This window comes from Myodes glareolus, chromosome 11, assembly GCF_982192425.1.
Source record: "Myodes glareolus chromosome 11, mMyoGla1.1, whole genome shotgun sequence".
Classification (NCBI taxonomy): Eukaryota; Metazoa; Chordata; class Mammalia; order Rodentia; family Cricetidae; genus Myodes; species Myodes glareolus.
Genome location: NC_142036.1, coordinates 47,482,614 through 47,504,931, shown reverse-complemented (window position 1 = coordinate 47,504,931; position 22,318 = coordinate 47,482,614). Strand labels below are relative to the sequence as shown.

General features: G+C 38.2%; 2 protein-coding genes across 3 annotated transcripts in view; both read left to right on the top strand.

Moving 5' to 3' along the window:
• Garin2 (golgi associated RAB2 interactor family member 2) overlaps positions 1-18,361 on the top strand; it is an 88,317-nt gene extending 69,956 nt beyond the window's left edge. Inside the window, exons 8-9 of the mRNA XM_085697468.2 lie at positions 15,757-15,840; positions 18,126-18,361. The gene's annotated coding sequence lies outside the window, so the exon portion shown is untranslated. The remainder of the gene's footprint in view (positions 1-15,756; positions 15,841-18,125) is intronic.
• Pals1 (protein associated with LIN7 1, MAGUK p55 family member) overlaps positions 15,754-22,318 on the top strand; it is a 43,437-nt gene continuing 36,872 nt past the window's right edge. The window contains exons 1-2 of one of the 2 annotated variants that reach the window (XM_085697466.2): positions 15,754-15,840; positions 18,361-18,648. In XM_085697466.2, the coding sequence (XP_085553592.2) occupies positions 18,384-18,648 (265 nt within the window). In that variant the 5' untranslated portion in view covers positions 15,754-15,840; positions 18,361-18,383. Of the gene's footprint in view, positions 15,841-18,275; positions 18,649-22,318 lie in introns of both variants that reach the window. The other variant, XM_085697465.2, reaches the window with a different exon arrangement.

The window sequence follows — 22,318 nt, the reverse complement described above, 5'->3', positions numbered from 1 at the left end:
TGGATCTGAGCAGGAAAAAAAAATTACCCCAAAATAGCCATGAGAGTAAAACCTTTTAAAAAGGCTACTTCTGGGACAGGAGAGTTGGCTCAGTGGTTAGGAGTACTTTCCGCTCTTCCAGAAGACCGGGATTTAGATGCCAGCACCTATGTAGTGGTTCACAACTCTCTGTATCTCTAGCCAGTGGGGCTTTGATAACCACTTTCGGTCTCTATAGGCCATGAATGCACATGCAAGGAAAACACCAATATACACACAAAAAAAATTTTAAATATTAAAAAAGCTATTGTCAGAAAAAGTAGGGATGTATTAGTGATTTCACTGAAAAGGGAAATATAACATGGGAAGGATGACTAATAGTAGAGAGCTGATTCTCATCTGTAGGTGGTGGTCAGGTAACGTCATAAAAATGGCATGTATGTATACATGTAATGTATTTGTAAGCCTATTTCTGTACATGTTGCTAGAAATATAAAGATTAATTTACAGTGAAGCAGTTGAAGGAGTAAAAGAAGGCAGATCTCAAGTAGAGGAGGTGAGACGAGACACTGAATTGTTTTTGTTTTTTAAGTTTTCTGGAATGTAGTGACGTGCATATATATATAAACATATGTAATTGTGTGTCATATGACTGTACATGCAACACAAAGTTGCAGATCAAAACTCTTCTATGTAATATAATTGAAATACTGCTGTCACCACACTAGTATCACTTCTTATGATGGTCATTAAAGAATTTGGAAGATATTTCTCTTTGGGCTATTAAATGTTTTGTGGTAGGTATGGTTTCCTCTTCTTCCCTATCTTACTTCACTGCTGTGGTGAAATACTTGGAGAAACTTAAACAAAAGTCTTATTTTTGGCTCCCAGTTGAGCTTGCAGTTTTTATTGTGGGAAAGTTAACAGCAGTGGGACCTTGAGGCAGCTGGTTACATTATATCGACAGCTGAGAAGCAGAAAGCAGTTGAATGTGCTCAGCTAAGCTTCCTCCATTTTATGTAATCAAGGACCCAAGCCCAGGGAATGATGCCTCCTGCAGTGGCTGAAGGCTCCCCTCAATTACCTGATCAAGATATTCCCCATGGGCAAGCCCAGTAACCAATCTTCCAGGTGATTCTAAATCCTACCTAGTTGACAGTTGAGATCAACCATCATACTCCCGTATCTAACATTTAAATAGTCATTCAAATTTAATGCAGCAAGTATTGAGTTTCTAATATGAGCATGCATGGATCTAGAAGAGTCAACACTAGCAGACAGGAATTGCTGTAGACTATTTGCATTCCAGTTGGGAAAATAAAGTACTTGCACATGTGAATAGGTGAGCAGGTAGGACAGATTAAAGAAAACAATTTTACTTATACTAGTATAATTTTTGTATGTATTTATCTGCATGCATGCTACTGAATGCATGTCAGAGGACAACTTGTGCAAGTTAGTTCTCTCCTTCCACCATCTGTGTTCTTTGGATGAAACTCCAGTTAGGTCAGGCTTGACAGTAAGTGCTTTACACCCTAGCCGTCTGGGTGGCCTGCAGGTATGGCATACTAATGACAAGGTAAGTAGTATTTTAAAAAGTGCTTTAAAACTTGATTATAGGGGCTGAAGAAGTGACTCATTGGTTAGGAGAACTAGAACTAGTGGCTTTTCTTAGAGGACCCAGATTCAAGCCTTAGCAACCACATAGTGGCTCATAAACATGTGCAACTCCAGTTCCAGGGTATCTGATGCTCTCTTCAGACCCCATGAGCACTAGGTGCACACTCAGTACATATGCATAATGCAGACAAAAGACTCATAAGTGTAAATCTTTTTTTAAAGACTTGATTATAATGGTGGTGGTAGAAGTACATTGTATGACAATGTCATAATGAAACCATTATTTTATATAGTTCATAATTGCTAATATAAAAAGGAGGATATACTTGATCATTAAATTATCCATTGAGAGTACTCATAAGAATTTGACAAGAATAAGTATAAGAGTAGGCATGGATGCTTAAATTTGTGTGGTTTCAGACAGCTGCCTTGATATTAACTCCTTAATTCAAATAGTTCATGGCCAGGTGTGGTAGTGCACACCTTTAATCTCAGCACCCAGGAAGCAGAGGCAGGTGGACCTCTGGTCTACATTGCAAGTTCTACGACAGCCAGAGTTACAGAGAGCCTGTCTGGAACAACAACAAGAACAAAGTTTATATTGTTTTGTTTTTCCCTTTATTAAAAAATTGGTTTGATTGCTTTTAACTTTTATCACAATCATAAATGGCATCCTATTTGTGTTTTATGTTTATATAAAGTATATACACTCTTTGCTGGGAACTGAGGCCTGTGTATGGTTGTCATGCATGCTACTATTGGCTATACCCTTAGCTAGACTTTAATTGTATGCATAAACTGTTTTTGTTTGCTATAGTTTTTACTTTAGTTCAGTGTGAATGCAAGTAAAAATAATGGACTGCCTTTTAAAAAGGGGTGTGGGGAATAGAGTTACTCTTATGAATATTTAACAGTCTTTTAGATGTTATTCTAATTCCTATCATTTTGGAAAAATTTGTATTTTGTTAATATTTTCAGACCTTAAGGCTCTGTTGCTTAAGGCTCTTTGACCTGGCATTTCTGTCTTCATTCTACCAGAATATATAGTTCTAGTCTTAGAAACATTGTCCTTGGGAGACATACTAAAAAATAACCATTTTTCCTTATTACTTTTACTCCTGTACTGAGCATCACTCCTCATTACTCCAAAGGAAACTATATATTCAGTGGAAGAAGAATGGTCATAACTTAACCCCATAGGCATGACTTTGATAAACGGTAGTCTGTTCTTAAAACAGGCCGTGTTGATTTACTTATATTTGTAAAATTATGAATGAGGACATTCATAGTAAGACTGTCTCCCTCTCAAATAAAAGTAGTTCTGTCAAGCCAAAGATACTCATTCAGAACATTAATTATTGATATGTAGCACAGTATATATATTCTTATTCTTATGGAGCATGTGCTAGTGAAGCCTGAAGAAGATGAATATAGTACCAAGCTCTGTAAATACTAAAGTGTTTTTCTTATATATAAACATGCTTATAGTAAAGTTCAGTTCATAAATTAGGAACAGCAAAAAATTAACAATAATAGTAAGATAAAAACAATTAACACAGCATGAAAGTCTAAAAGTTTTTATTCCTCTGGTTTTCACTACGGTTTACTCTTATTCACAGATACTGGAAAGCAGCCTGGAGCTCTATAATGTGCCTGAGAGGACTATTGTATCACACACCGTATGAGCTTATCAGATACAAATTAGACATTAGCTCCATGACAGAACTTGAAATCTGCTTGGTTTAATGTGACAATAAGTGTTCTGATTTCAAGGTAGAAGATGCATGGTGCCTCAGAGGGGAAGAGTTGGAAGAGAACAGGTTAGTCTAGAGAAGATTTTGTAAGACACTCAATGGAGAGGAAACTTAACAGATTGAAAAATTAAACAATAATTGTTTGTGTGGGTGTAAGAAACAATATGTTGGTGATGTGGAAGTGGGAAGTTATAAGGTTTACATGGTATGAAATATTAGTTTGATTTCGGATCTAAGGAAGGAGAAATAAAGTGGGGAAAGAATAAGTCAAGAGAGGTAATAAAAGTGTCAGGCTGAGGAATTTCAAAGGTGTCCTGCAGGATAATTGGTAAAGCGCCCAGAAATCAACAGACTTTAGGCTCAGACAAATTTTGTACCTTGCTAAAGTAAGGCACATCATTCAATAAGGAGCCTGCTGTGAGGTTTAATTTAGATCATGCATGCCACGTACTAAGCCCAGTGAGTGACTGTTGCATAGTTAACCCTCAGTAAACAGTAGCTTTAAAAGGGAAAGAGGCAACAAAAACTTCTAAAGGAGCACTGTCATGGTAATAGGGATTCTTTCAGGAAAACTACTCCGGCATCACCATGAGAAATGATCCACAAAAAGCAAGGCTGAGGTTGAATTAGGGAGCTCAGAAAAGCCCATGCAGAAGACAGTGGAGTAGCATGGGAAGAAAGGAGCTGGGATGTGTGTCAAATGTCATGGACTTAAAATGATATAACTAGTTGTATTTAGGAATGTTACAGCTACTTAAATTTTACCACAGGAGGATAGCTAGTTTATCAAACAGGCTGATGTGCTGCATTTTAATGCATTTTTAGAGCTATGATTTAATATTTTATTATTGAAAAGTTTGGTTAAGACCAGTGGTTCACGTTGGCAAAGCATGTTGAAATGGAGCATGATCAGAAAGAGTAATTTTTTTTTTTTTTTAAATGTAAGATCACTTGGAACCTGGAATGTTGGCAGCATGGTTTGGTTTCTCGTGGATAGTAGGAGATCACATTCCTAACATTTCTCCAATGGACTGCCTCTGCACCTTCATTAGCTCAGCTTTAGGGACCTGAGTAGTAAATGTTAGTGCACTTAGGTGGTGAAATAAAATTGTGATACATTAACAAATAAAGCACAAAGCAGTCAGTTGAGAGAACATGCTAATTTTCTCTGACCATATTTCAAGGGCAGCAGAGTAGTGTAATTATGAGACTTTTCGAAGAAGCATGTAGTGTGTATGACAGATACCAACAGCACTGTGAATCCACCGGAATGTTACCTATTTGGATTTAACTATTTCGTGCCTGCACATTTGGGAAGGGGGATGTCTGATTTGCCTACATTTTAGGGCATTTGTGAAGATAAGACACTTGCAGTGCACTGAAGAAAGCACTGTGGGCTAGCCAGGTAGCTCAGAAGTAGTCACTTACTGCATAAACCTGACAATCTGAATACTTTTCTGGAACCCATGTAAAGTGAAAGGAGAGAGCCAACTCCACAGAGCTGTTTTCTGACCTCCTCTGGGTATGTACCCCCCACACACAAATAATAATAATAAAAGTTTCAGCAATCTAAGTGAAAGATGTGAATGTTTAAGTTACAAGTCTGTTACAGTGCCTTATCCAACAATTAACAGTGTGCTAAAACTCCTACTTTTTAGTTTTTTGTTTCCTTGTTTGTTTTTATTTTAGTAAACACACAGAAGTGGGGTGGGTAGAGGAAGCTATCTAACCAGCCCTGGACTTCAGTCCATTTGGTTTGGGCAGCAATAAGATATGGAATAAAGTCCCTCCAAATAAAAATGGGGGGAGGGGCAGGAGGCACTATTCAAAAATTGAGGGTATTGGACAAATGAGATCAGTACTGGGAAGTTTGCAGGTGAGAGGCCATATAATGACATTCTTCTAACATCTTGGCAGTGATGGCGACAATGACATTGAAGGAAGGGACTCCTCAAGTGCTCTTGGAGATCTATAGTAAATTCCATGTCTTACAACAGTGAACCCCTCATCACAGAACATTTCTGGCCCCTAAGCACCAGCCTATTCATGAAAATTCTTGACTGGTCTTTGCCAACCAGGATACCAGGCTCAGCTTGCCTGATGCTAAAGAAGTACTTTGTGGGAATATCACCAATGGGGGGAGGTTCTCGTAGCCTGTAATGGTTGTGTCATATAGCAAGTCTTGTTTGCTATGAAGTTTTTGATATAGATAACTAGAAATTAACTCTTTGAATTCATTTTTTTAATTTATTATCAGACTAGTACTGGCAGTAAAGGAATGTAGTAAGTGATACTTTAAAAGTAGAATTTGTCAGCTAGGCTGTGGTGGTGCACACCTTTAATCACAGCACTCGGGAGGCAGAGGCAGGCGGAGCTCTGTGAGTTAGAGGCCAGCCTGGTCTACAAGTGCTAGTTTCAGGACAGACTCCAAAGCTACAGAAAAACCCTTTGTCAAAAAACAAAACAAAACAAAAAAAAAGGAAGAAGAAAAGTAGAATTTATCATCTTTCTGAATCTAAGCCATCCCTCCATTTCATCAAGGATAGGGGAAGGGAAATGGCCATATTTTAAAGTTCTATATAGTTCTCCCTGGCCCAATTATTATACTAAGTATTTTAGAATTATATTTGACTCCCCATCTCAAAATCCTATCAAAGCATCCTTTGTAATAGCCATTCTTTTAAATTACCCTTTTTCCCCTCTGCTCCTTTACTCTCCTGTGTGTGAAGTATTGAATATTTTTATTGGCTATTCTGCTTACATTTACCTCTCCTCAGCTAGAGTACAGAATAGCTGCAGCTTCCTAAAGAGTAATTTTATTGTTTTCTTGGCTACCAATAGTCTCTTGGTGCTTCCAGAAGAAAATTTTAGCAGTTTATCCCACCATTTTTATCTTTAGAAGTTGTGTTTTCAAGGAGCCATGGGCAGCTCCACAATCCCTTGTCCTTGAGGGTTAAAAGGAATACCTGTTTTATGTTCGATATTCCATTGGGGACAAAATTGCTGAAATGCTTTACTAACATATCCAGATCCATTATTCATCTTTATAGTTCTAGGCATTCCCATATATGAAAAATATTTTAAGCAATGAGTTATCACATGCTTCTCCTGTGTGCGTAGAGGCCATTAAGAAACCTGAATATGTTTCAATTGTCACATGCATATATTCTTAAATTGTCAAATTCTGCAATATGAGTAACATCCATTTGTTATAAATGATTAGGAAGCAGGCCTCGGGGATTTACTCCCTGATGAGATACAGGCAAATACTGTGAGCATATATCACATTGCTTAACAGCCTGATGAGCAATCCTGTTAATCAAGATAGTTTTCTTTAATTTTTATTATTTTGTTGGTGTAAAATGTGTAATTGCTGAGTAACTTCAACCCGAGATAAAGGGACTGATTGACTAAGTTTATCAGCTAAAGCATCCCCTTCAGCTGATGGACCAGAAAGATTTGAATGTGCTCTAATATGACACACAATGCATGGCAATTTTCTTTGATGAGTGGCATCTTGAATTTGCTGTAACATTTTTCGTTTATTATTTGATTATTTGATTTGATTATTACTTGTTTCAGTGCAGGCAGCTGTTTCTATTACCCTAAGAGCTTTAAATATGTAGAGACTGTCAGTATATAAACCAGTCTCCTGTGCTGAAAAAGTAACTTTAGAAGTCCTTTCTTGAACATTTTAGAAAAGAATGGATTAAATATGTGAGGATTTTTTCAATCAATCTCAGCATTTATAGGTATTTGAAAACCTATAATTCTTTAAAAAATTGCTTTGGAACATCTTAAGTAAAAGTATTCCACTTAGTGTTTAGCTAGGAAATGTGGCTATTTTAACATACTTTTTACTATATGAGAAATTTATTGAATTTTATTTGCTGTGTGAATGCCTCAATTTTGATTTTGTATTAGGAAATATTAGGTAATATTCCAGCGTTTAACTCCGAGTTCTTCAACGTTAGCATTTTGAATTAGACAGTTTTTTTTTTGTGAGGCACTGGCATGAGCATATTAAACATTCTTGCTGAATAGAGTAGATACACTGTTTGCTTGTTTGTTTGTTTTGAGACAGCATCTCACTATGTAGCCCAGGCTGGTCTGGAACTAACAAAGACTCATCTGCTTCTGTCTCTGAGCACTGGAAATAAAGGCATGCACAACCATGCCCAACTAATAGCTTTCTTACAGTCAAACTTGTGACTATCTATCTTTAAATTTCCCCACAGTAGTGGGTGTTGGGAGTCAGAATAATCACTGATTAGGACTGAAGAGATGGTTGGCGCTTGGGAGTACTAGCTGTTGTTTCAGAGGACCTGTGTTTGATACCCAGCACCCATGTGGCAGCTAACAACTGCCTGTAACTCCAGTTCCAGGGAATCTAATGCCCTCTTCTGGCTTCCATGGATACTGTGTGCATGTGATGCACAGATTTACATGGAGACAACACCTATACAAAAGTTTAAAGATTTTAAGAACTGGCATCCAAAATTGCTTTGGAAGAGCCAATATGATACCTGGTAATAATTTTTAAACTTATTAGCATATATTAATTCATAAAATGATTTTTATTGTAACATTTTGAATTATACTTTTGGCTAGTTATTGTGGGAGCAGGTGATTATTTAAGGAGCATTGATTCTGCCAGTCCATGAACATGGGATGTTTTTTCAGCTTCTAGTGTCTTTAGTTTCTTCTTTTTTATATGTATTTCATTGTATAGCTCTTTTAAATCCTTGAGTTTATTCCTAGGTATTTTACTACTAATACTGGTGTGACTGGGTTTCTTTTCCTCATTTCTTTCTTGACAATGTCCTTATGTATATGCAAGAAATCTGTTCAATTTTGTATACTGATTTTTTATGTCCTGCTTCTTGTATACGTTTTAAAGTCTTTCGGCAGAATCTTTAGTGTCCAATGTGGAGAAGTATATTTAGAGTCATTTTACAAACTGGAAATTATATCCTAATCTCAAACCAAAATTAATTAGGTGATGCCTTTATTTTATTTGTATATAATGTGTGCTAGTGCCTGTGAGTGCCGGAGAGGACGTCAGATCCGTTGGATCTGTAGGCCCAGGTGGTTCTGAGCTGCCTACTGTGAATGCTAGGAGCTGAGCTTAGTCCCCTCAAGAGCAGTTTGTGCTCTTAACAACTGAGTTAGCACTCGATTTCTCTTGAAGCTTAAGTTAGCAATTCAAACAACAAGTTGTATTTTGTTTGTATTTTGACCTTTATTTTTGTTTTATTTGTGTGGGTGTGTTTTACTTGCATGTGTTACTGGACATTCCATGCATGCAGTGCCTATAGAAGCTAGAAGAGGGCATCTGTTCCCCTGTGACTAGAGTTGAGCAGAATAGGGGTGCTGGAAATAGACCCTGTATCCTCTGCAGGAGCAGTCAGTACTTGTAACCACACAGCCATCTATCAGCAGTTTTTCCAGCCCCCAAACAGCAGTTTTTAAAATATACTAACAATAATATCCAGCGATATTCTAATTTGATATTTAAGCTGAGGAATGATGGCAGGAAATTACTGCAAGTCTTGTTTTCCACAATGAAATTATCTTGTTTGTGCAAACAAAGTAGAAAATTATGTATGTTATCTTTAGGCAGCCCCAGGTGTGCCTGTTTTGAGCCTAGTCACTACTGTGCATTTGTTTTGTGTGTGTGCTGGTGTCCACTGCAGATGTGTGGAGATCGGAGGAGAACATCAGATGTCCTACACTCCATAATTCTCCCTTTATCGCTTTGGGATGAGTTTTTCACTGAACTTGGTTGTTTGTTTTTCTGTCACAGGGAACCCCCTCCATGCTCCCATCACTGGAGTTACAGGCACATGCAGCCATCTGTAGCTTTTATGTAGGTGTCTGAGATCTGAAGTCAGGGCTGTATGCTTGTGTAACAGGTACTCTTTCTTACCTACTAAGTCATCGCCCCAGCCCTAGATGGAAGTTTTATCTCTCATATTCTTTTTTCCTAAGTAAGTATTCACTGACTTCTGAGCAAACATAGGTAGTGTCCAGAACAGCTTGTTGCTGTTTCTTAGCTGAGCGGTGGGTATAGTTCAGTAACAGCGTTTATATAGTATATGCGAGTGTTGTGCTTGAACACAGCTCCAATGAATAGCAATGAACATGGTGCAGAAATAAAGTAAAATTCAAGAGCCAGCCATAGCATCTACAGCTCTAACAACAACAGGAATTGTGTGGGCATAATAAATATTAAAAACTTTAAAGATGTAAAAAGGAAAGCAACAATTAACAGAAGAAAATGAAAAGAAAGTTGAATGTTCAAAATGTGGAAAGGGAGAAAGCAGGAGAAAGAAGGTTGTAATTTTAGAAAGGGGGAATGAAAGATGGGATGGACAACAATGTGTGTATATACGTACATATGTAGTGAAATTATGAACTTATGTACCTATCAGTAAATACTAAAAGGGAATGAGAGGCAGGTTTTAACAACAACAACAACAAAGTCTCTGCTTAAATGATTATGCAGGCAGAAGTGCCTGTTCTGCCTCTGTCAGTCTATGCTTCTTTCTGTGTTTTGACTATGCGCTCCCTGGAAAAGGCAAAAGCTAAGACACATTCCATTTTTCTCTGTGTGTGGCCCACCATTGGGTCAGTAGGAGTGGTCAGCATCAGGGTGGGCTGGAATGACTTTTAGGTTTCCTTATGGCTGATACCAAGTAGCATCAAACTCAGGTTTACTCAGAGCAGATAAACTTGATTTATTTCCAGGGCTGAGTTAACAGCAGAGCTCTGCTGAAGCCCTGGACCTCAGGCGCCCCTTTGAAGCCCATGCAGGGCATTCCTCTGTCCTCCACCTCACTGCATAGCTGGCTTCTGACGGTTTCCGTTCCCAGTCTCTGAGAAGCTGGACTGTGCCGCTGCTTCTTATCTGCCATATGTTCTTTCAGTTCTCTGATAACACAGTTCCATGAGAATGAATTTTTTAGACACTAGTGTTTACTTTAAATTATTAAATTTATAGTTTATAGTTGCATTTACTTCTGGGGCACAAAGTAGCCATTTTGATTAATGAGTCCAGAATGGACTGATCAAGCTAAATACGCACATCACCTCAAATACCTAAACCTTCCCTCTGCCCCGTTTGTTGACATGGGATCATCCACTATCACAACATTGAGGGTCTGTAGTGAAAGCATTTACAATGTATTACCTTAGCAATTTTGAAATGCACAATCCTTTACTGTTCACTGTATTCACTGTGCTGTTTGGTATATGTCAGGTCCTCTTCCTGGTCTCCTGTAATTCCCATCCTCCTGTCCTCTTCCCTCTCTAACTGCCACCTATTCTTTGCTTCTTCCTCAATGTCTGTCTTTATTAATTTGCATCTAGGTGAGGACTTGGAGTGTTTGTTTTTAGTGCATAGCTCATGTCATTTGGCATACTATTCTTTGATACTATATTTATAAAAAATGGCTAAAGTTTGTTTTTAAAAGATGGTGTTGACAGTAGTTTCTATCCTGCCTGGACCCACAGCCATTCAGTCCCAAAGAAACACACAGTCCCAAAGAAAGAGGTCTGCATTAATTATAAACTGGTTGGCCTATTAACTCAGGCTTCTTAACTCTTATAACTTACTTTAACCCATAATTCTTGTCTGTGTTAGCCTTGTGACTTGGTAACTTTTATCAGTGAGGCATTCTCATCTTGCTTCCTCTGTGTCTGGGTGATGACTGCAGGCTCAGCCTTTCCTCTTTCCAGAACTCTTCTGTTCTCATTGCCCCCTACTTCCTGCCTGGCTACTGGCCAATCAGCATTTTATTAAGACAATACAAGTGACAGGGTGTAAGACCATTGTCCCACAGCAGAATGGTATTGTGTATGTGTTCCATTTTCCCTTTTCTGTTCATCTCTTTTTAATTAAAAGTGTGTGTATAATGCATGTGTGTGGGGCTGATGTGAGGTGTCTGCTGATGTGATGTGAGGTGTTACCCCATCCCTCATTTTGTTTGAAGTAGGATCTCTCACTGAACCTGGAGCTCATCTTTTCAGATAGACTGAGTGGCCATTGAACCCCTTTCTCTGTGCCCTACCCCACCCACCCGAGCTGAAATACAGATGTGCAAAGCCGTGCCTGGCCTTTGTGTGGGTGCTGAAGATTTGAGTCAGTCCTCGTGCCTCTCTGCTAAGCACTTTACCCGTTGCAACGTTTCTCTATTAGGTGTGTTTTTCTTGCATTTTTCTTGGTGTAGAATTAGGCTCCTTACCCTTTTTGGATACTCCCGTTTCTTGATGTGTGGTATGCAGATGTTGTCTCTCTGTTGGGAGGGGCCAGCTGACAGTTGTTTCCTTTGCTGTACCAACCGTTTTAGCTTGATAGTGTGGTTTTTGTTTTTGTTGCCTGTGCTTTTAGATGAGTCTCCTCCCCCCAAAAAAACCTATGACTAAGTGTATAATCCCCCGCCTTCCAACCTGTGTTTAATTCTAATAACTTTGAGTTTCTGATCTTAATGTTTAGGTCTTTAAGCCATTTTTGGTTTGATTTTTGTAAATTATAAATATAATGGTATTTTTCCTATCTACTTGGACTATATTTTATTTCTATGTTAAGTCAGTCATATGACCCAGAATCATAGGAAGAAAGAAGAAACTTGTAAGCTTAAGTCTTTGAGTTCAGATGCATTTTATATATAATTTCATCCAGGCATGTAAAAATGGCTAAATCCTTGAAAGTTTATGTCAGAAGATAAATAGATCTTCTAAACTGATTACTTCATCTTATTCCTATCCAACTGAGTGTCAAGAATCTTACTATTTTCTGTCCTTAAAGGCTTGAAGATTTTTATGGCCTTAAGATGTATGTTACCCTTGGACTTCTTTGAGATCTTTATTGGATTTTTACTTTGAACTTTTTGTTTTTTGAGACTGAGTCTCAATTTGTTGCTGAGGCTCTCTGGGAATTCTCATGTAGTCCAGGCTGGTCTGACTCAGGGGTCCTCTTGCCTTAACTCTTGGAGTTTATAGGCATGAGCCTCCGTGCCCAGCACTTTTTTTTTTTTTGAACTGTTGATCCTCTTGTGTCATATTCCAAGCACTAGAGTTATAACGTGCACCATGGTGCCCAGCTAAATATTTTTTATGGAATTTTGCTTCCACTCCTTATAAGCTCATCTGGCATTGTGTGTCTAATATAGTTAGTTTTAACGATGTGCAAATAGCAATAACTCCTTTGAAATGCAATTATGTGGCTGACAGTAAATGTACTCTTATCTGAAACCTAAACTGTAGGATTTTAAAAATGACCTTGCAAGACTTGCCAGTGTATTCTACTAAAGAAGAAACACATTTTATTTGTACTTGGCCTTTTATAATAATAGTGTGCCGTTGAGCTAATTGAATTCAGCTTACTTCAGATGTTTAAAAGTATTTCTTTCCAAAAGCTTCCTGTGTTGGCGAGGGCCCAGTGGTTAAGAGCATGTATTCCTCTTCCCAGTGCCATATCAGGTGGCTCACAGCTGTCTCTCACTCCAGCTCCAGGGACCTGATGCCTCTGGCCTCCACAGAAACTAGCACAAGTGTGCACATACCCAAAAAGATACAAATCACATAATTAAAAATAATAAAAATATAGATTTCTAAAACAACACAAACAGTTCCTATAACTCTGAAATGTATAAACTAGTTTTCCAGCCAGGAAAAGTAATGCAAGCCTGTAGTTCCCGCACTTAGGGTAAGGGAGTAGGAGGATCAGGAGTGACAAGCCTGCCTCAGTCAAACGTCGGAGTCTAGGCCAGCTCGGCTACATTTAACCCTGTCTCAAAGGAAACTAAAAAAGGACTTTTTCCACCTAAATACTGGATTGATTTTTGTTTAAAGTTGTGCCTTTTTTTTAACTGAGTAATAATTTCTGATATTATTTTTGATAACTTGTATGACTAACCCAATTGTGTTTTAATTTTGGCTTGTATTTACTTTGTTTTGGATGCAGCTAGTTCCTTCTGTGATTTGGGGGATCATTTACTTATTGTCCAATAGAAATTTGTGAAACTGAAAGTTAGGCATCAAGTTAAATATTTGTTTAATTTTAAGTTGAGTCGTGTGTTTAGGAGTGAATCCAGGGCTTGTGCTTGTATAAATACTTGATCTGCCATATTGAGCTATATCCTCAGAAAGTTAATAGGGTCTTTATATGATGTGAATATAGTCTTATTTTTGGAATTTGAAGTGGTCTTTTAAAAACTTGTTTCTCCCCAGCATTTGGCACACACCTATAAACCCAGCTCGTGAAAGGTTAGAGGTGAGATCAGGGGTTCAAGGTCATCATCAACTATGTAGTGAGTTGGGCCAGCCTGAGCTATAGGAGTATCTCTGTCTCTCTGTCTCTGTCTCTCTCTCTTACACACACACACACACACACACACACACACACACACACTCATTCCTTTGAGGCATAATTTACACATAACAATGATATCTCCTTTTTGTTTTGGCGGGGGGGGGAGGGGGAGTAGGCTGCCATTTGAAAACAGGGTCTCATGCATATTTAGTAAGAATTCTAGACAGGGCTGTATCCCCAGCTCTAGAAGATGTCATTTTAAATGTACAATCAGGTTTTGTTTTCCTTTAAAATTGATAAATAGGCAAAACTTACATCAAAATTTGATTTTAAGTGTTAAGTTTAGAATTTTAAACATAGTTTATACAGGGCTGGTGCTTGCTGCTGAGCTCTTGGCACCCACATGGTAGAAGGAGAGAGCTGAATCAGTTTCTCCACACCTTCCTTCAATGCTTACTATAGCTAGTCTTTTTAATTTTAATGTTTTTATTGTTTTAGTTTGGTTTCTGTAGCTGTGATTAAACACAGTGACCAAAAACAAAAGTCAACTTTAGGGGAAGCAAAGGTTCATTTTATCTTGTACTTTACAGTCCATCAATGAGGCAAAAACCCATAGGCAGGAACTGAACCTAGGAGGAATACTGCTTGCTAGTTTTGATTTCCTACCTTCCTTATAAAGCCCAAACCCCACTGCCCAAAGGTGGAACTGCCCTGGGCCCTCCTACATCATTAGCAATTGAACAGATGTCCCCACTGACATGCCCTGAGGCCAGTCTGATTGAATCAGTTCCTCAACTGTGGCTCCCCCCCCCCCTTTCTAGGTGTGTCAGGTAGGCAACCGAGATACTCCCATTACAGTGTTTTTTAATGTTATTTCATTGTGCTTTATTATGTTATGTCATTCATATGCCAACAGTTCACCCATTTCACACGTACAATTCATTAGCATGTGACTGGTTAGAAGCACCACCTCAGCTCCATAACACCCCTTTATACAAAGAGTCTGAATGTTTAGTTGGGGACCTCACCCTAGCCCCTGGCATCTGTCTTAAAATGTTAGGTAGAATACTCCATTCTAAGCCCCTTCCCCTGGGAGTAGCTGCAGTCCAGACTCCACCTCCAAGAAAGCCCACCAAACGGTGACCCCTCCCCAGGGAAGGTCAAGACCACTCCCACAGGCTATTTAAACCGCCCCCAGAGAATGAACACTTGGTCTCCTGGTTTTCTGTGGTCCTTCAGTTCTCTGTTCTGCTCTCCGTGTTTTCCCAGGGCCACTTGGGAGTGCTGCGGTCCATTAAACCTGAACTCTTTTCTAATTCTGTCTGATCTGGTTTGGTTTGGATTATTGCAGAGTGGTGGGCAAAGGAAAATACTTATCAATGACCACCACCACCAGTGGTTTTTATCATTCCCTGAAGAAATCTATACACCTCAGTTACAATTCTCTTGCTCGCCTTCCCACCTAAATCCTAAGCAACTTATTTACTTTCTGTCTTTATAGTCTTACCAGTTCTAGACAATAAATGGAATCATTCAGCATGTGGGCTTTTATTACCAGCTTTTTGGTGTGTGTGGGTGCGCGCGCGCAAGCATATGTGTGTGTTGTATATATGCACTTGTGTGGGTATTGTGTTCCTTAATCTCTCTTTCCCCCCTTCCCCCCTTTTTTAAACAGTGTCTTGTCACTGAACCTGGAGCTCATTAATTGGCTGGCCAATGAGCTCCAAGAATCCACTTGTCTTAGTACTCCCCACACACTGGCCTTACAGACCTTTACCACCAGGGTCAGCATTTTACATTTATATAATATAACAACATTGGTTTTAATTGGTATCTGTTGGTGACTGGGATGATAGTGGTGATATATATATGTGTGTGTTTGTATATGTCTCTGTGTGTGTGTGTGTGTGTGTGTGTGTGTGTGTGTATAAAGCTATGACTTTGCAAAAAAAATCCTAAGTATCTGCAAATTCAGCTGTTTGCCATGCTTAAGTACTCTTTTTGTTTCACTCCCCACAAAACACTATAACACTTGGTTAGTTTCATACTCCTACGCTTAGTTACTTATTTTCTCTTTCTGTTTTGCAGAATAAGAAAGCTAACCTGAATTTTGGGGGAAAGAACAGAGTAAAGAAATAAGGATAGAAGACAAGGTTTACCGGTTTGCATAATGTAAGTTCTTATCACTGTTTTTGGCTTTAGTCCTGTATTAGCTGACAAAGCTGTTTCTATGGAAACAGAGTCCAGCCTCTTAAAATGTCAGAGGAATGCTGATCACTTAAAATGAGACTTTCCAGCTGCTGGTCAAACATGCTAGAAAAGAGAAGGAAAGATGAACTGGAGCGGGGAGGGGTTAGATCTAGGTGGGCAGTGAACGTGTGTGAAGTCTTTCTTTCCCATTTCTCTTGACCGAAAATTTAAGATTATATAAGAAACTATTTTCCTGATAACCTACTTTGTTTCCCAGCTTTGATACAAATGGTTGTTTCTTGATATTGAGTTTGGGTTTCCTCCATCTCTATCATTTGGTCATGTGATTTCCATTTATCTATAACAGATCCTACTTTTCAAAATGCAGCACAAAGAACTGTATCTTTCTATTTTCCTTGTTTCTTGTCACTCTGTTTTAGATGTCTGCATCCTCTTCACACTTATGATACTCTAAGTTTAGTTTAACAGATATTTCTTGGACATTTCCTTTGTCACATATGTGATATTAAGTCTTAGAGATGTAAAAATAAGACATAGCCTGTTCTCTAATACATTTGGAATCTGATGAGGAGAACCAGAGAAAAATAAGCATTTAATTTTTTTCTTGCTCTAAGCTGAACAGTTAGGAGAGATAGCCAAAATAAAGTGTTAAGTGGATTAATGCTAGTTGTAGAAATCTGAGAATAAAGACTAGATCCATAATTACAAATTTAAAAATTAAGAGCTTAATTTTGGAAATAGTAAACTCCTAGGTTTTTAAAATTAACCATAACACATAGTGACTCCTATGCAAATTTCTGCTTACTTATAATGAAAGCATTAAATAAATTGTCTCTAGTTTAATTTATATTTTTTTATAATGAACACAGAAAGCTTAAGGCTCACCTTATATAAATCCAATAGCTCTAATTTTCTTGGAACTAATGGTAAATATGGTGCTTATATATAGATCTTGTACTTATAAATAAGAGACTTAAAGTTTAGAGGATAATCTGTCATTCTTATAAAAATACAGTTTTAGTGGTTCATATAATTTGTATCTGTTTTCCTGGTGGCTGACCTTAGTGGTTCTCCTAGAGCCTGTATCAGTGCTATCTGTGTTAGGTAGTCTGTCCCACTGTAATGACATCTGAAGAAGACTGACTGGTGTTAGGAATACTGTCTAAAAACCTGGGTTTTACTCAGTCAGCATTGTGCTCTAAGCATATTTACTGAAGTGATGCTCAACTCAAGGAGGAGGTAGGCTCAGTATTGTAAATATTTTTAAAGCCTGTGCAGAAGAAGCTAATTAAATTTAATGTGTGGGTCTGCACACATAAACAGCCTTTATATTTATGCCTAAATGGCTTGATGAAAAGCTAGTGACATTGAATAAAATGTTTTCTATTTAATTTATTTTGGAGGACTCTTAAGTTAGAATCAAATTAATACTAATAATTTATTTTGTAATTTGTATACGTTTTCTTTTTTAAAGCTAAAAAAGTTTTGTGAGTAAATTTCCTAAGTGACTCTGTGGTTCAGAGGGAGACAAGCTGGGAAATACAATAGAGCCAAAGTGAAAGTTTGATACTCTTGTCTGTATGCTCCTTCTACTGGAAGCTTTTGTTTTTTTAATGATACAGAAACTACTATTTTCTTTAAATGAGTCCTTACAAAGTTAATCTTAATTTTCCTTATAAAATTTCACCAGTTATAAAGACTAACGTTCTACATAGTCTTTTCTAACTATGTGGTTTTGTCCTTAGATAATTTCACTGATAAACCTTGTTTTTGGGCATCATCTTTATTGCAAAACCCCCTATAAAATTTTACCTAAAAATACTTTCTGTATTTCAAGTTAGCCACTAACATGACTGTGCCACACCCCAAGTTGTGATCAGTTGCTCACACAGCTGACTAATCCTGTGTGCCTTAACTAAGCATAAAATTGAGATGTTTAAAGTGATTCTCTACAAAGTTAATAGCCAAACCATTTTACTTTCTCACTCTGCTAAATGTTACAGTGAATCACTTTTCTTAACCTGTAAATTGGAATAGTATGCTTCATATTCTTGAGAGACAACTTTTTAAAAAAAATACCTTGATGTTCTCAACATTATCTGTAAAATGAAGGGAATGGTCTTAATCTACACTGTAAACTATATTAAGAACTTAGTAGATATTTTCTGTATTGTATAGAAATGGGCTGTGTAAATTTTGTTTTTATATTGTAATTCTTATACTTTTCCCTCCATCTTTCCCCTTAGATTTCCCTCATGGATACATTTTCATAGCGTTATTATGTGATATAAGAAGTTATTTTTTTTCTTTGAAGTAACATGGATTTTATACTACAGAATTAAGAGAATTGGCTTTATAGGAAAAATTGATATATAAAAAGTGGTGCATGTTTATAGATAACCATGACAACATCGTATATGAATGGGCATGTAACAGAGGAATCAGCCACCGGAATAAAAAATCTTGATCTTACATCACCAGAGGAACATCAGAAGCACCGAGAGATGGCTGTTGACTGCCCTGGAGATTTGGGCACCAGGATGATGCCAGTACGAAGAAGTGCACAGTTGGAGCGCATCCGACAGCAACAGGAGGATATGAGACGTAGGCGTGAGGAGGAAGGGAAAAAGCAAGACCTTGATCTAAATTCTTCCATGAGACTTAAGAAACTAGCTCAGATTCCTCCAAAGACTGGAATAGATAACCCTATATTTGACACAGAAGAAGGAATTGTTTTAGAAAGTCCTCACTATGCTGTGAAAATATTAGGTAAGTAAAAATAGCACAGTATGCTTTGCTTTGGTTTATGTATACTCTAACAAAAATATGTATGGGATGGACCAGATTTAAGAGAATATAAGTAATGCCTGATATAATATATATATATATTATATATAAAGATCAGTTCTTTATACTTAGAACAAAAGCACTGGTTTAAATATTATTCTAGTTTGCTTTTCTTTGCCGTGATAAACATCACAACTGAAAGCAACTTAGGGAGAAAATGATGTGCTCTGCATGCCCCAGCCTCAGTCTGTCATTGAGGAAGTCGGGGCTGCTTCCGGCTTGCCCGTGACTTGCTTGCTCAGATTGCTTTTACTAACTGGCAAGGGGTGGCTGTTCTTTTACAGACTTTTCCTGGGGAGACGCAATACATGTCTTTTCATTCCTGGGGAGACGCAATACATGTCTTTTCATCCCAGAAAAGGAGCCAGGACAGACCAAAGTAACGGTTCCACCAATGTCCAATTTGCTGAGCCAGTGCATTTCTTTATTGGGGTACTGATAAGACTATAGGTTACCTACGAGGAGTAAGGATGATGTAAAAGCAGCTCAGCGCCAGGAAGCCTACCCCAGTGTGTGTAGCTGCTTCCCAAAACTGCAATCTTCACTCTCTCTGTAGCGGCTTGACAGTCCAAATTTCTTTTTCAACCATTTTAGCTGGCTAGAGTCTCCCCTCTGCCCCCAGTTATTTACTTTTTTTTTTTTTTTCACTACTGGGTAGATCTCCTGAAGAATCAGATTCTAAGTTCCTGTTCTCCATGACATGTGTCCTTTTGTTTACTTCCTGAGGCTCATGATCCTTCCCCTCCTTAGAACAAGCTTTTAAATTTAAAGGGAGTATTACAGTTCTTAAAAACATGCCATATGGTAGTACTGCCCACTGTGGCCTGGGCCCCCTCACATCAGCCATGCCTATAGGCCCATGAGATAGAGACAGTTCCTCAACTTAGATTCTTCACAGACAAGTCTAGGTTTATGTCAAATTAATGAAAACCAGCACAACTGACCCTTTGCCAACATGATACACAAATGCAATACTATTAAACCTTAACTGTTCTTTTCTTACTTGTCCCTAATGTTTCATGTTAATATTAATATCACAGTATGAGACAGTCTAATTTTTAAAAGTTCCATAGTCTTTTAAAAATTCCTGCAATTTAAAAGGCCAAATTCTGGTCCAAAATGTCCCTCAATTGTCTATTTCAAAGTGCTAATGAAAACCTGCCCTGGGCCAGTATTGTTTCATAAAATGTCTATTGTTCATATGACACAAAAGGGCTTTTTAAATTGCCAACAGTTCATTATCCATCATAAATTTGGTCAAAGTCTGAAAAAAAAAATAAAAGGCCAAATTCTTTTTCTTTTCTTTTTTTTCTTTTCTTTTCTTTTCTTTCTTTCTTTTTTTTTTTTTTTCTTTCTTTTTTTTTTTTATTCAAGACAGGGTTTCTCTGTAGCTTTGGAGCCTGTCCTGGAACTAGCACTTATGGACCAGGCTGGCCTTGAACTCACAGAGATCTGCCTGCCTCTGCTTTCTAAGTGCTGGGATTAAAGGCGTGTACCATCACCAACCGAAAAGTCCAAATTCTTAAAAATCCAAAAATCTCTTAACCATGTGCTCCTCTAAAACAAAACAAGAGGCTAGAGAGAGGCTCGGTTGCTAGGAGTACATATTGCTCTTCCTGAGTTCAATTCCCAGTATCCACATCAGGTGGCTTACAGCTGCATATAACCCCCAGCTCCATGGGATCTCATACCACTGACCTCTTTGAGTACTTACATTCATGTACACATCCATACACATAACTCAAATAATAAAAATAAACCTTAAAAAGTAAAAAACAAGTCATATACTTTCTTATTTCAAAAGGGGAAGATCGTTGAACAGTATAATCAAATCAAAGCAAAATCGCAAATCCAGTAGTGTAAATGGCTCAGAGTCCAATGTCTGGGACTCAGTTATGATCTTCTAAGTATCAAAGGGCCTGGACAGCTCAGCTTCTTAGCTCTGCCACCTGCAAAACACACAGCTTGTGTCATAGGCTCAGGTTGGCTGTACTCCACCCATGCTACTGTCCTGGGTGGTTATCCAATGGTATTGTCATCTCCCAATATTCAGTGGAAGCTCCATCTTCACCAATGGTCTCTCAAGTTCCCTCAGGGATTCCCATCCTGCCCAGGGTGCCAGGCCTCAGCCTGTCTTCCTGACCTCTTCAGTCCTGAAATTTTGTTGCCATCAAAAACCCCTTACCATATGGGAGACTTTCACATTGCCAGTTTTGTCTGCCATCTTGAGATGCAGTCTTAGCTGGGACCACAGCTTCATTGTATTCGCACAGAGGAAATAGTTGCCAAAAAATTTCACCTCAGTGTTGCTGGTCTCTTGTTAGTCACAGTTGATTTTCAGTCTGCTAACTGGTATCAGTTGTCCTACTGAAGCAAACATTTCACTTCAGTTATGCTGGTCTGTTAGAAAGCACTGCTGATTCTTCAACCTCAGCAACCAGAAACCACAAATTGTTAACTTGAAAATATAATAGGAACAGCCCCAATAAAATCTTTGAGAGCCTCTCAGACTTCCCTTTACTTGCTAGGCCTCCACTATTGTGGTCAGGTCTGTCATGGCAGTACCGCACTCCTGCTACTGCTCGCTGTCCTAACTTGTTTTCTATTGCTATGATCAACACAGCCACTGAGCATGACTGGGGTAGAAGTGGATTTATTTGGCTTACATATGCCAATCATAGTTCATCACTGAGGGAAGGAACCATGGTGGAAAGCTACTTACTGGCATGATCCATGTGGCTTGCTCAACTTACTTTTTTATACAGCCCAGGACTATCTGCCTAGGAGTAGCCCTGCCCGCAATGGTCTGCGCTCCCACATCAATCAGTATTCAAGACAGTGACATGCCACAGGCCAGTCTGATTAGTTCCTCAACTGAGAAGTCTGTCTTCCAAATGTGTCTAGTTCCATGTCAAGTTAGCAGTCAACCAGCGCAAATGATCAGGTCCTACAGGCTTTATATGTAGAAAGCATTTCACAGGTGACCTGAAATTTTCTTTTATATTAACTCAAATTTTTTTTATCAAACTACTTGAAAGCAAAGTTAAATAATAATGGAAATAATAGCTGCAACTTAAAATCTATTTTATGTGACTGTCAGTAAGGCAGATAGGAACTGTTCATGTGGGATCAACTTATTATCTCTAAATTCTGTTGCCTGACAAAAACCTGAAAACCTGGACCTAGGATTTGATTTATATGCAAAAGAGTTCTGTGCCCAAGAACATGAGACTATTAGGTTAAAAACCTTCTCATTAAAGAATTTCTTTAAGCCTTTATAATATTAGCTGTCAGTGAAGATCTAATGAGATTGATGAGTGATGATAGATGCATGTTCGCACACTTAGAATATTTAATCTGTGAATTTTATTCCTGCACACACCAACACTTAACAGTGCTGTGTTAGAAGCTAGCAGAAGTCATTTTGAGAAATGTTGCTTTATACATTAATTTGTATTTTCTTTGAAGCTGGGTGCTGTTTCTTGTGGTTACTGTTTTTTTTTTTTTTTTGTCCTTGTCATCATTCTGCCATTTTCATGCCTGTTGAGCCCTGTAGCCTCCGTACCTTAGCAGACACCATTTCTATAATAAT